The sequence below is a fragment of the Hyperolius riggenbachi genome, chromosome 4 (genome assembly GCF_040937935.1).
Source record: "Hyperolius riggenbachi isolate aHypRig1 chromosome 4, aHypRig1.pri, whole genome shotgun sequence".
NCBI lineage: Eukaryota > Metazoa > Chordata > Amphibia > Anura > Hyperoliidae > Hyperolius > Hyperolius riggenbachi.
In genome coordinates, this window is record NC_090649.1 from 365,196,890 (window position 1) to 365,210,631 (window position 13,742).

At 40.7% G+C, this 13,742-nt stretch overlaps 1 protein-coding gene across 3 annotated transcripts in view; it reads right to left on the bottom strand.

The window, feature by feature from the left end:
- The window catches only part of STRN (striatin), a 176,845-nt gene that overhangs the window by 14,938 nt on the left and 148,165 nt on the right, over window positions 1-13,742 (bottom strand). For all 3 annotated transcript variants that reach the window (XR_011019406.1, XM_068231973.1, XM_068231972.1), the window contains 2 exons: window positions 10,738-10,785; window positions 6,434-6,555 (listed from right to left, as the gene is read on the bottom strand). Coding sequence is in view for 2 of the 3 variants with exons in the window: in XM_068231973.1 (XP_068088074.1) it covers window positions 6,434-6,555; window positions 10,738-10,785 (170 nt within the window). In the remaining variant the exon portion in view is untranslated. The remainder of the gene's footprint in view (window positions 1-6,433; window positions 6,556-10,737; window positions 10,786-13,742) is intronic.

Consider the following 13,742-nt stretch of genomic DNA (forward strand, 5'->3'; position numbering starts at 1 on the left):
ATGTAGATTTGGAGTTTTTTTTGTCACTAAATAATTCAATTATGTTATCTTTGACTAATAGTTAAATGTTTTTGATGAGCAGAAACATTTAAGTGTAACAAACATGCAAAAGAATAAGAAATCAGGAAGGGGGCAAATAGTTTTTCACATCACTGTATGTCCCTTGTCACAGGTCGGCTCCCAGCCGGTGGCCTGGGATACCTTCCATTGCAGACGCACTGCGCCTGCATGAGCGCAGCTCGCGGTCACGTGGTCTGGAGTGTTTTGCAGAGGCACAGTAGTCCTGTGCCTGCGCAGAACACCGCAGACCACGTGAGTGCGATCAGTGTGGCCGTGTGCAGTAGATGCTGGTTGGCATCTGCAACGGAGGGGACTCCCCGGGCCACTGTCTGGAAGCAGAGCTGTGGTCAGGGACATATCGGCTGCCAGGGGATGGAGGAAGCACTGGGTAAGTAGATCTTAATTTATTTTTTTTACTCCTTGCATCTGTCCTTTAAGCTGCTTGGAAATCGACTGTCCACCTTTTTTTTTATCACTGTAGCAGGGTATATCATGAATGATAACCAGAGAGCGTGGGTGGGAGGCTGGAGCTTAAGACTTCCCTGTTGCAGAAGAACGCCATAGTGAATGATCAGATAGTTTATCCACTGGGCAAAGTTGGCTCCATATCTCAAGAGAGATTCAGACAATTGGCAAACACCTAATGTCTAGAAATCCATAAAGTGCTCAACAGTAGGGCCTATAAACCAAACAATTACATGACGCAAACCCTATTGAAAAGTTATCACTATGAAGTGCAAATCAAATCTTACTGTATGTCTAATACACACGATGAGATTTTCTGGCAGATTTCTTGCCAGATCGATTATTTCCAATACGTCCAATCTGATTTGCGATCGATCTTCCATAGAAGGGAACGGAAAATGGATCGGAAATCAGATCAGACATACTAGAAATAATCAATCTGGCAAGAAATCTGCCAGAAAATCTCAGCATGTGTATTAGGCATTAGTCACCAAGTCCACTCTTTTCAAACAGAATAATGTTGAACTGCTCATATAACTTAAACAGAAACGACTTATCTTTACCAAATAAGGTTTACTAGTACTGGAGACATTTAAAGCCATAGAAGCAGCTTTTGTGTGAATTTAAAGGATTTCAAACTGATCATGCATAATTTTGTTTTTCAAAAAAAAAAAAAAAAAAAAAAAAAAAAAAAAGAATACAAAACCCCAACCACCTTATTTTAGGTTGAAAAAGTAAAATACTTGCTGCACTATGGATTCTCATCTTCTCAGCAGCCTATAGCTGCCAGCTCACTCAATAAGTTTGAACCACTCCCCTTTATGGGAATGGAGAGAGAGTGTAAATGCTTTGTCGGGTGAAGCCCCTGACTTACAGGACAGTATTTCAGGTCTTCAGACTGACTGATTTCTAATAGACTAGATAATGTATCAAATGTGCAGGTTCAAGAACATTTGGAAAATCGTGATCACAACATAATAACGTTTGATCTGGTGACTGATAGGCCACGGGGCAGCGGGACCACTAAAATTATGAATTTTAGAAAATCAAAGTTCAATCAACTTAGGCAGGCACTAAGTTTGGTGAACTGGGATAATGTCCTACAAGGGGAAGACACTGAAGGGAAATGGCAAGCTTTTAAACGTATTCTCAATCAATATTGTAGTATGTATATTCCATATGGAAACAAAATGTCTAGGAATAACAAAAGGCCTTTATGGATGAATAGAAAGGTTAGAGATAAAATGAAGAGGAAAAAGAAAGCCTATAAGGTCCTAAAACAGGAGGGGACCAAGGCTGCACTAAGCAATTATAAGGAGTGCAATAAAAATTGTAAAAAAGAAATTAGGCTGGCAAAGATCGAAGCTGAAAATCAAATTGCTAGGGATGTCAAATCTAACCCAAAAAAGTTTTACAAGTACATCAACTCTAAAAAAAAGAAAGGTTGACTGTATAGGACTCCTAAAGGATGAGGGTGGGAACTCAATGGTGGATGACCAAGGTAAGGCAGAGTTATTAAATGCTTTCTTTGCTTCTGTTGTCACAAAGGAAACCGCACTGTTGCAAATTACAGATGCAGAAGAGTCTCATTCTTCCAACTGTAATATTAAATACTTAAAGCGGAATATAACCCTGCATTTCAACTTTGCTCTAAAACATTATTTACAGTATATTATATGCAACCAGCATTTTTTTCTTTTTTACTAGACCAGCATTGGAAGGGTTACACAGAGCTTTAAAGTTCCGTGGAGAGAACTGCAGACGCATCCGAAGCTTACATAGATACATTTATGTAAACAAAATGTATCTAAGTGTGGAATGTAACTCACTCACTCTGACTGAGAAGGAGCTGGAGGACAGCCAAAGAGTGTGTAACATTTATCACTTGTTACATTCTATTTAGTTAAATGTATCTATCTGAACTTCTGCATATCTCTCCACGGAACTTTAAACCTCTGTGTTTAACCCTTCCAATGCTGGTCTAGTAAAAAAAATATGCTGGTTGCATATAATATGCTGTAAATAATGTTTTATAGCTAAGTTGAAATGCAGGGTTATATTCCGCTTTAACACAGGAAGAAGTGAAGGCAAGACTAAATAAATTAAAAATAGACAAGGCACCTGGCCCGGATGGCATGCATCCTCGGGTCCTAAGTGAATTAAGTTCAGTTATAGATAAACCCCTTTATCTTATCTTTTCTGACTCTCAACTGGCAGAGTTCCAGTGGATTGGCGTACAGCCCACGTTTTCCCATTATTTAAGAAGGGCAAAAAAATCAGATCCAGGAAATTATAGACCTGTAAGCTTTACATCAGTTGTATGCAAACTATTTAAGGGGTGTGATACGATTCTGACAAAAATGTGACGTATACCTGGATAGATACATACATACATACATACATACATATATATATATATATATATATATATATATATATATATATATATATATATATATATATATATATATATATATATATATACACTGTATATGTTTTGCACCTTATATCTTTGCCTGTCTTGTATGACAGTGAGCGCTGGGTGGCGTCACAAGGGTTGGCAGAACAAGGGGTTACGAAGAGATACTATACAGGACTTCATAGTAGAAAATAATCTTATTTCTCAGCATCAACATGGGCTTACTAAAGACAGGTCCTGTTTGACAAATATGCTCAGCTTTTATGAGGTAGTGAATGCTAATATGGATATTGGGAATGCTGTAGATGTGATTTACTTGGACTTTGTAAAGGCCTTCAACACTGTTCCCCACAAAAGTATGGTGCAAAAGTTGAGGATGCAAGGACTGGGGAAGAGTCTGTGTGCATGGATAGGGAACTTGCTAATGGACAGAAAACAAAGAGTTGTGGTCAATGGATCATACTCAAAATGGGAGACTGTTAGCAGTGGGGTCCCACAGGGGTCTGTACTGGGTCCAGTGCTCTTCAAATTTATTTATTAATGACCTAGTAGATGCAGTAGTGAGCAATGTTGCCATTTTTGCAAATGACACAAAATTGTGCAGAGTCAACTCTCAGGAAGATAGGGACATATTGCAACAGGATCTGGATAAGATGGCTATATGGGCACATACATGGCAGATGAAATTTAATGTTGAAAAATGTAGTCATGCATTTTGGTCGTACCAATGGTCTAGCACCATACAAAATAAATGGGATACAGTTGGGGACATCAAACTTGGAGAAGGACTTAGGAGTACTCATCGATGACAAGTTAAATAATCATACTCAATGCCATGCCTTGTAAGGGTTTTTTCGCCTTCCTCTGGATCAACAGGGATATGTGAGGGAGCGGGCTGGTGTTGTACTTTGTTCTCTGGTTGAACTCGATGGACGTATGTCTTTTTTCAACCAAAATAACTATGCAACTATGTAATGTATTACAATATCTGTGTGATTGTTTGCTGGTCTAGGAAGTGTATATGATGCAATGTAGGCAGCCCATTTTAGTTGGCTGTACTGGTGTAGTGTGGCTTTGTGAATGTACAGGTCCTTCTATAAAAAAAATTAGCATATTGTGATAAAGTTCATTATTCTCTGTAATGTACTGATAAACATTACTTTCATATATTTTACATTCATTACACACAAGTGAAGTAGTTCAAGCCTTTTATTGTTTTAATATTGAGGATTTATTATTAACCTAATCATCTGAATCAACTAATTAACTCTAAGCCCCTGCAAAAAATTTCTGAGGCTTTTAAAAACGCCCAGCCTGGTTCATTACTCAAAACCGCAACCATGGGTAAGACTGCCGACCTGACTGCTGTCCGGAAGGCCATCATTGACACCCTCAAGCAAGAGGGTAAGACACAGAAATTTAAGATCGAATAGGCTGCTCCCAGAGTGCTGTATCAAGGCACCTCAGTGGGAAGTCTGTGGGAAGGAAAAAGTGTGGCAGAACACGCTGCACAACGAGAAGAGGTGACCGGACCCTGAGGAAGATTGTGGAAAAGGACCGATTCCAGACCTTGGGGGACCTGCGGAAGCAGTGGACTGAGTCTGGAGTAGAAACATCCAGAGCCACCATGTACAGGCGTGTGCAGGAAATGGGCTACAGGTGCCGCATTCCCCAGGTCAAGCCACTTTTGAACCAGAAACAGTGGCAGAAGCGCCTGACAAGGGCTACAGAGAAGCAGCACTGGACTGTTGCTCAGTGGTCCAAAGTACGTTTTTCGGATGAAAGCAACTTTTGCATGTCATTCGGAAATCAAGGTGCCAGAGTCTGGAGGAAGACTGGGGAGAGGGAAATGCCAAAATGCCTGAAGTCCAGTGTCAAGTACCCACAGTCAGTAATGGTCTGGGGTGCCATGTCAGCTGCTGGTGTTGGTCCACTGTGTTTTATCTGTTATAAACTGTTCTAAATCACCTTTTTTCGGCACCAGCAACTCATCAGCAAGAGTTGCACACACGACTCATTACAGCAAGCAGGAGATAGACTTTCTCAGGCTTCTTCAATATTCACGTTATTTATTCAGGAAACAGAAATACAGATAGATACAGTTCATCATATCCTAGCCACGCCAATCTTCATGTTGCGTTACAAGCTTCTTGATTACCTTCCTAGTGACTGTAATCAGGTCTTCTTAGATCTATTCTAAGTTACATCTAGACTACCTATGTACAGCATACATTATATCAGATTACATATAGAATGAAAATACTTAGAGGTTCCAGTCAGCATTAAAGTAGGAAGCATAGCAGGAATCAGAGAGCCCTTTTTCAGTTCGTCCGGCTATTTAATACTGACTAGGAAAGAGTTAAATGTGATCTCATCTTCGCCACGACTATTGGCTTAGCCCCCTCGTGGTGTCATAATACACACCTACTCGATCAATATTTAATGAGGCTCTTGACATACTTACAGGAATTTGGTATTTAGAAAACATGGCCTATGTTTACTGTTCTTGTGGTGTACATGTTGAAGTCAGTGTAGGCCTGTGGCCTTCTTTCCGGAACATGTTCTCAGATGTTCTCAGTATCTGCTTGTTTATTCAAGCAGACACTGAGATGCCTCTGCCTGCATCACAAGAAACTCTATTTTAAAGATATACACTGCGGACAAGCCTTTTACCTAAACTCAGGCCAAGTAACTGAGGCCTACTTAAATTCTAACATTATCAAGGGAAGGGTCAATGCAGCTAGCCATTTAGAGATTTTGGAGCACTTCATGCGACCATCTGCTGAAAAGATTTATGGAGATGAAGATTTCATTTTTCAACACGACCTGGCACCTGCTCACAGTGCCAAAACCACTGGTAAATTTTTTACTGACCATGGTATTACTGTGCTCAATTGGCCTGCCAAGTCCTGACCTGAACCCCATAGAGAATCTGTGGGATATTGTTAAGAGAAGGTTGAGAGACGCAAGACCCAACACTCTGGATGAGCTTAAGGCCGCTATCAAAGCATCCTGGGCCTCCATAACACCTGAGCAGTGCCACAGGCGGATTGCCTCCATGCCACGCCGAATTGAAGCAGTCATTTCTGCAAAAGGATTCCCGACCAAGTATTGAGTGCATAACTGAAAATAATAATTTGAAGGTTGACTTCTTTGTTTTAAAAACACTTTTATTGGTCAGATAAAATATGCTAATTTTTTGAGATAGGAATTTTGGGTTTTCATGAGCTGTATGCCAAAATCATCAATATTAAAACAATAAAAGGCGTGAACTACTTCAGTTGTGTGTAATGAATCTAAAATATATGAAAGTCTAATGTTTATCAGTACATTACAGAAAATAATGAACTTTATCACAATATGCTAATTTTTTTTAGAAGGACCTGTACATTCAGTACATAGCACCAAGTGCATATTTGCCTGTCCATAAGCTCATGCCACAGTAACCTCTACAGATGACTGACACTCAAAACCAGATCATGAACTTACCATAAGAATCATATGGGTCCACGTTTGGGTTTGGTGTATTCCAGCTCTGAACAATGCCATCTGTTCCTCCACTGTAACATTGCTCCCCATTATTACTCATTACTACACACAGAACAGGGCCCCTGGAAGAAAGAAGACCTATTACTACACACACCACAGGGCCCCTGGAAGAAAGACGACACGTATAATATATATCCATGCCACTCCACTGGTTAGACACTTCATGAAAATATACAAGTCAAGCAGTAATAAGATTTTTTTTGTCATGAATTTCCTAGTCAGAATAATGTGCTAAAGTACCATCAGACTAACATTAGAATACAAAGTGAGGCCTCCTTCAAGAATAACACAATAATGTGGATTAAGAAAGACACTGGGTAACAAATCAGTTTTTAAATATACATTATTTTTTCACATTTATCAAAAGTTAAATCTCATATAAAAAAGCAGCTGATCAAATATGGGTTAGGATTGCTGCACTCCCGTCAGTACAGGCATGGCCATACTGCACAGATGCACGTGCGAACCAGGCCTATGCAATAGCACAAAGCTACTGGTGTACAAAAAAAGGCAAATACGAGCAGCTCTGTGCTACTGCGCACCGCGGTCTCGCTTCGACACTGATAGGAGCATGGTTGCCACAACATATTTTGCAATAGCATATATAGACGCAATAGCAGCATAGAGAGTGATAGCAGCGGCTGGGAACGCGGAAAATCAGCCGCGTTCCCAGCCTGTCGGCGGCTGTCGCCGAACCGGAAGTAGCCGCCGGCGGGGACAGGACGATCGGAGCGGGGCTGCGAGGGCACCATCCAGCTTCGGGGTGCTGAGGGATGCCCCAGGTGAGTAAATGTCATTTTTTTTTTTTTGACTTAAGTATTCCTTTAAGGTCATGGAGTGGCCTAGTCAGTCTCCGGACCTTAATCCAATAGAAAACCTATGGAGGGAGCTCAAGCTCAGAGTTGCACAGAGACAGCCTCGAAACCTTAGGGATTTCATCTGCAAAGAGGAGTGGACCAACATTCCTCCTAAAATGTGTGCAAACTTGGTCATCAATTACAAGAAACGTTTGACCTCTGTGCTTGCAAACAAGGGTTTTTCCACTAAGTATTAAGTCTTTTATTGTTAGAGGGTTCAAAAACTTATTTCACTTATTTGCAAATCAGTTGCTATCTTTTATTTAAGGTTATTTTTTCGATTTTCCTTTTGATGTGCTATCTGCCACTGTTAAAATAAACCTACCATTGAAATGATACTGTTCTGAGACTTTTCATTTCTTTGTCATTGGACAAACTTACAAAATCAGTGAGGGGTCAAATAATTATTTCCTCCACTGTATATATATACACAAATGCTAAATAATAATATGTTCAGAGAGTCCCAGTGCTGGAACAGCGAAGTCCAGGAGGATGGGGGAAGACTCTGTACTATCCAGAGGCTTCCCACTACGAACTTGTTTATTTTTAAGACTAGGGTTCGAATCTCGGCTCTTCCTGTTCAGTAAGCCGTGCTCTATTCAGTAGGAGACCTTGGACATAACCTAACGCTGCTACTGCCTATAGAGCGTGTCCTTGTGGCTACAGCTCGGGCGCTTTGAGTCCGCACGGAATAAAGCGTGATATAAATGTTATTTGTCTGGTCTTTGTCTAGTACTTTATTTTTGCTTGGTAATGTAGGTTAAAAAAGTGTTAACTACCCACTTTATCAACTGAAAAAGAAATGGTCACAGTGATGCTATAAATTTACTCAACTGTATTCTTTTTGTCTTTTTTATACATGTGAGAGAGTTTGAGACATTTGATACAAAACCTGTTCAGACAACAAAAGTACAGACATGCAATGTCACTGCCAGCAGGCAAATTCTAGGTCTGTAAAAAATGGTAAACTGATCTAGTGTTAAATAATGCAAGTGAGGAAAACCGTGTGAAAAATGTATAGACATGCTGAGTACATTAATATGAGAAGGCCTAGCCTGCTGAATAAGTCATTGCCATTCATTTGATGAGTGGCACGCCTACAAACTATGGTGGCAGCAGACTGTCAGCGGTACAGCAAATCCAACAGAGCTGATACGGTACCTCCCTGGCATAGTGTAAACTAAGCTTTAGGCATGTGGTTCTACCTCTATTTAATATATAATTTCTCTCTAAATCTAATGCTTCAGTATTACCAAGCTCTTTTTGCATTGCACCCCTCTTTTCTAGTTTGCATGCAAATTTAATGAAAAAAACTTGGAAGAGGGTCAATTAATATACAATTTGCCAAACAGACCTTTTTGTGTCACATACCACATAACGAGACTAATCTTTGCACTTCAGTGACTACTTTACGTTAACCTACTAAACATGTTCTTCTATTGGGCCCCAAAAGGCATTTGCTATTCTTAAGGCTCATACACACATCGGACTATAGTCTTTGGAAAATGAAAGATCACAGACCAATCTTACCACCCTTCATGTAGTATGAGAGCCATACTCTGCACAGTCTTTTCTATGGAGCTGAACTCCACATCAGAATAAAATCTTTGCAAGATGCTGCACACACAGATGCTGTACAGACACAAAAGATCAGTATCTGCAAAAGATCTGTTCCTGCCAAAAATCCATTCCTGCAAATCGCAATGATAGTCTATGAGATCTGCAGATCATCATACACACATGATTTAACTGACATTCATCTGCAGATCAAGCAATCATCCGCAGATCTGAAAATCCATCCTGGTGGATCTGATCTGCAGATGAATGTCAGTTAAATCATGTGTGTATGATGATCTGCAGATATCATAGACTATCATTGCACTTTGCAGGAATGGATTTTTGGCAGGAACAGATCTTTTGTGTCTAATAATTTGACAAAAGAAAGTGAAAATGGACACGCATCTAACCAAGATGCACCTGACATTGCATAGGGCTAATAAGCCTCTCAAAGGCACAACTGTGCTCATTGCAGTAAAATAGGTGCATTAGAACTAATGCATCTCACAATACAAATAATGGAAGCAAACTTATGCATTAACATTATTAACTTATTAGGGGTCCTTACCCTTCTCTTATTGAGAGAGACATCAGTTCAACAGCAGGGACGGCTCGTGCAGCCTTCTCTCGGGGTCCCCACCCTAACCTATGTTTAAAATCACCCAGCGATATGGGAACATGCTAGCAGCATAGTCTTGGGAGCAGCAGGCCATATAAAGGGGAAGGGGTGTGGCGTGGGCGGCGCCCCAGGCTCTCTCACTGCCTGGGGAACACCGTTAATAATGTGTAACGCATGGATTTGCTTCCATTATTGTATTGTGAGATGCATTAGTTCTAATGCACCTGTTCTACTGCTATGAGCACAGTTGTGCCTTTAAGAGGCTAGTTAGCCCTATGCAATGTCAGGTGCATCTTGGTTAGATGCGCTGCCATTTTCATTTCTCCATGTATGCAAATGTAACTTTCTTTCCTTTGGGTTGGGATGTGGTTGTGGGCGGTGTTCCCCTTTATATGGCCGGCTGCTCCCAAGGCAATGCTGCAAGCATGTTCCCATATTGCTGGGTGATTTTAAACGTAGGTTAGGGCGGGGACCCCGAGAAAAGGCTGCACGAGCCGTCCCTGCTACTGAACTGATGTCTCTCTCAATAAGACAAGGGTAAGGTCCCCTAATAAGTTAATAATGTGTAACGCATGGATTTGCTTCCATTATTGTATTGTAAGATGCATTAGTTCTAATGCACCTGTTCTACTGCTATGAGCACAGTTGTGCCTTTAAGAGGCTAGTTAGCCCTATGCAATGTCAGGTGCATCTTGGTTAGATGCGCTGCCATTTTCATTTCTCCATGTATGCGATCTTTTGTGTCTGTACAGCATCTGTGTGTGCAGCATCTTGCAAAGATTTTTTTCTGATGGGGAGTTCAGCTCCATAGAATAGACTGTGTAGGTATGGCTCTCATACTACATGGAAGGGGGTAAATTTGGTCTGTGATCTTTCATTTTCAAAAGACTATAGTCTGATTGTGTATGTGGCCTTAGTTCAGCTGCAGCCCTTTCACTTTTTTAACATGAGAGTGGGCATGTAATGTGTAATTAAAGTACAACGTGAGGGGTATGGAAGCTGCCATATTTATTTACTTTTATGGAATACCAGTTGCCTGGTATCCGTTGATCCTCTGCCTCTAGTTTAGCCATAGACCCTGAACAAGCATGCAGCAGATCAGGTGTTTCTGACATTATTGTCAGATCTGACAAGATTATGTGCATGTTTGTTTTACAGACAAATACTGTAGATTAACAGGGCTGTACAAAGAGGAACGTTATATTCATTACCTGTGTGCTCTGAATGTGTAAATTGGTTCAACATCAAGAGATGCACTCCTAGGAGAGAGAGAAAAAAAAAGTAAATGTGGAAGCCTTACTAGAAAATACAGTACTTTCAAAACACCAAGTTGTTTACACTATTGCAAATCTTTGAAGAACTATTTTAAATCAATTAAATTACCCAAAAGGTGAATAAACAGAAATTATATATGCAAACCTTTACTTCTTAAAGTGAACCTTAACTCTAGGGGGAAAAAAAAAACAAGGTTAACTTACCTGGGGCCTCTACTAGTCCCAAACCCCGCCCTGTGCCCACGCTGCCACTAAGTGTCCCCTGCAGTGGCCCTCTTCCGGCTGGCCAGTCGACGGGGCTACTGAGCATGCACGGCCATGTGAGTCCTCGATCACGCTGCAGTTGCTGGGAGCATCCTGTGCATGTGCAGTAGAGTTTTTTTTGCTTTTTACTGCGCATGTGCAGAGCACTCCTGTCCACAGGAGTGCGATTAGGAGGTGCACGGACCAGGGCACAGAGGGTTGCTGTGGGGGACCGGAGGATCACTTTTTACAGCGCAGGAAAAGGGCAGTTTCAAGGGGCTAGTAGAAGCCTCAGCTAAGTTGAACTCTGTTTTTTTTTTTTTCCCCCCACAGAGTTGAGGTTCACTTTAAAGTGTGACTCTAGCCAAACATTGTGTATATCATAGCTAAGTGTAAAGGTTTCTATTAGTGATACAATCTTTATTTGTACAATTTTACCAAATCTATATAGTAGAAGGGTAAACTGAGTGATTATACTTTAAAAATGAAAATGAGAATTAAAAAAGGGTTCTGAGGACATTTGGGTGCCCTTCCTCTCACACTTAAAAACAGCGGTCCTCAAACTAAGGTCCATGGGCCATATGCAGCCCCATGAAGCTTTTTTTTTTTTTTACGGGCCCCCACACAAAAAAATGTATTACTTATAGATGCGGCCTGCTACTGGTGGCTCGCATATAGAATAGCAGTGCAAGTGCCACCCTTCCACATAGAAGCTAGAAAGCAGTCATTCGCTGGTTTCCAATCCAATTCCACATCAGGAGACACTGTCGTCCAATTGGACTGCATGTTGTCACCTGAGTATGCTTCACTGTCTGGCCCGCAAAGACTTCTTCAGGCACCACGTGAATTAATGGCTGTTGGGAGTTCTTTTCCGAGCATGGTCTGTGTAGGGGTGAAGGGGTAGTGGGGCTAGAGGTAACTTAAAGGCAGTGTGTGTATGTGTAGGGTCGGATAATTTGCAGCTCATGCGTTTACTAGGGAAGGGGGGTGGTAGTTTTGGGGTGAGGACTTTTGAAAATAAGTATTGCATTGATTGCATGTGGGGAATTTTATTTCAGTATATGTTGCTACAATGATCGTGTGTGTATGGGTGAGATTGCTCTGCAGGCTTTTGCAGCCCATAGGGGGACATTATGGCTCACAAATGACTTGCTATGTTTGGGTCATGTTATATGCACTTGCTGTGTTGGTGGCATTATAACTTCACTTGCTGAGCTGGGGGCATACTATCTGCACATGCTATGTTGGGGGCTTAATATCTGTTCTGGTTAAATGGGAGATAAGGGCTGCACGTCATTAGGCACTGCCTACAATACCTAGGTTCAATGATATGCTTAAGAGGATCGCACACTTAAAGTGGACCCAAACCAAACTTTTTTTTAATTCAAAATATTTAGTTGCACCACTCTGACACATACAAAGATAAACAAACACTGCTTCAAGCCTATGAGCATTTCAGTGCATGCTTTTCACCCTTCTCTTTTCATAACTAGGGTTATACAAATGGCATCCATTAGCAATTCCTCCTTTGCCAGACCCCTCCTACTCCACCGGTCTGCCAGACTCTGTCCCGGGAATATGAAAGGAAGAGAGGGGTTCCTCCAATAAATGTAAGATATTTTAGATTTGTCATCATGCATCTGAAAAAAGGCTGCTATTTATTATTATACTTTATAAAATAGATTTTATTTCTGAAATCTTGTATTTTTAATTTGGGTCCACTTAAATCAGAGTGAGTGCAAGTGCTGGGCCCTAGTAGCAATGAAAATCCAAAACATCCAAAGGAAGGGTCTGCACATAGGCTAATTTAGGAACTTTGTATTTATTGTTCCATCACATACACAACTAACGGACACATGCCATAAAAAGCCTTAGATAAAACAAATGTGTGGTTGCTGAAATAGCAGACCGTTTGGATGATTTGGCTTCCTTTCACACTAAAATTCCGTCTATCAACTCCTAACACAAACACATATATATACATACATATAAATACTCACATTATATATATACATACACACACACACACACACACACACACACACACATTATATACATATATACATACAGGTCCTTCTAAAAAAAATAGCATATTGTGATAAAGTTCATTAATTTATGTAATGTACTGATAAACATTAGACTTTCATATATTTTAGATTCATTACACACAACTGAAGTAGTTCAAGCCTTTTATTATTTTAATATTGATGATTTTGGCATACAGCTCATGAAAACCCAAAATTCCTATCTCAAAAAATTAGCATATTTCATCCGACCAATACAAGAAAAAAGTGTTTTTAAAACAAAAAAGTCAACCTTCAAATAATTATATTCAGTTATGCACTCAATACTTGGTCGGGAATCCTTTTGCAGAAATGACTGCTTCAATGCGGCGTGGTATGAGGGCAAACAGCCTGTGGCACTGCTCAGGTGTTATGGAGGCCCAGGATGCTTCGATAGCGGCCTTAAGCTCATCCAGAGTGTTGGGTCTTGCGTCTCTCAACTTTCTCTTCACAATATCCCACAGATTCTATGGGGTTCAGGTCAGGAGAGTTAGCAGGCCAATTGAGCACAGTAATACCATGGTCAGTAAACCATTTACCAGTGGTTTTGGCACTGTGAGCAGGTGCCAGGTCGTGCTGAAAAATGAAATCATCTCCATAAGGCCCGGTTCACACTTGCGGTTTTGCAAAAACCGC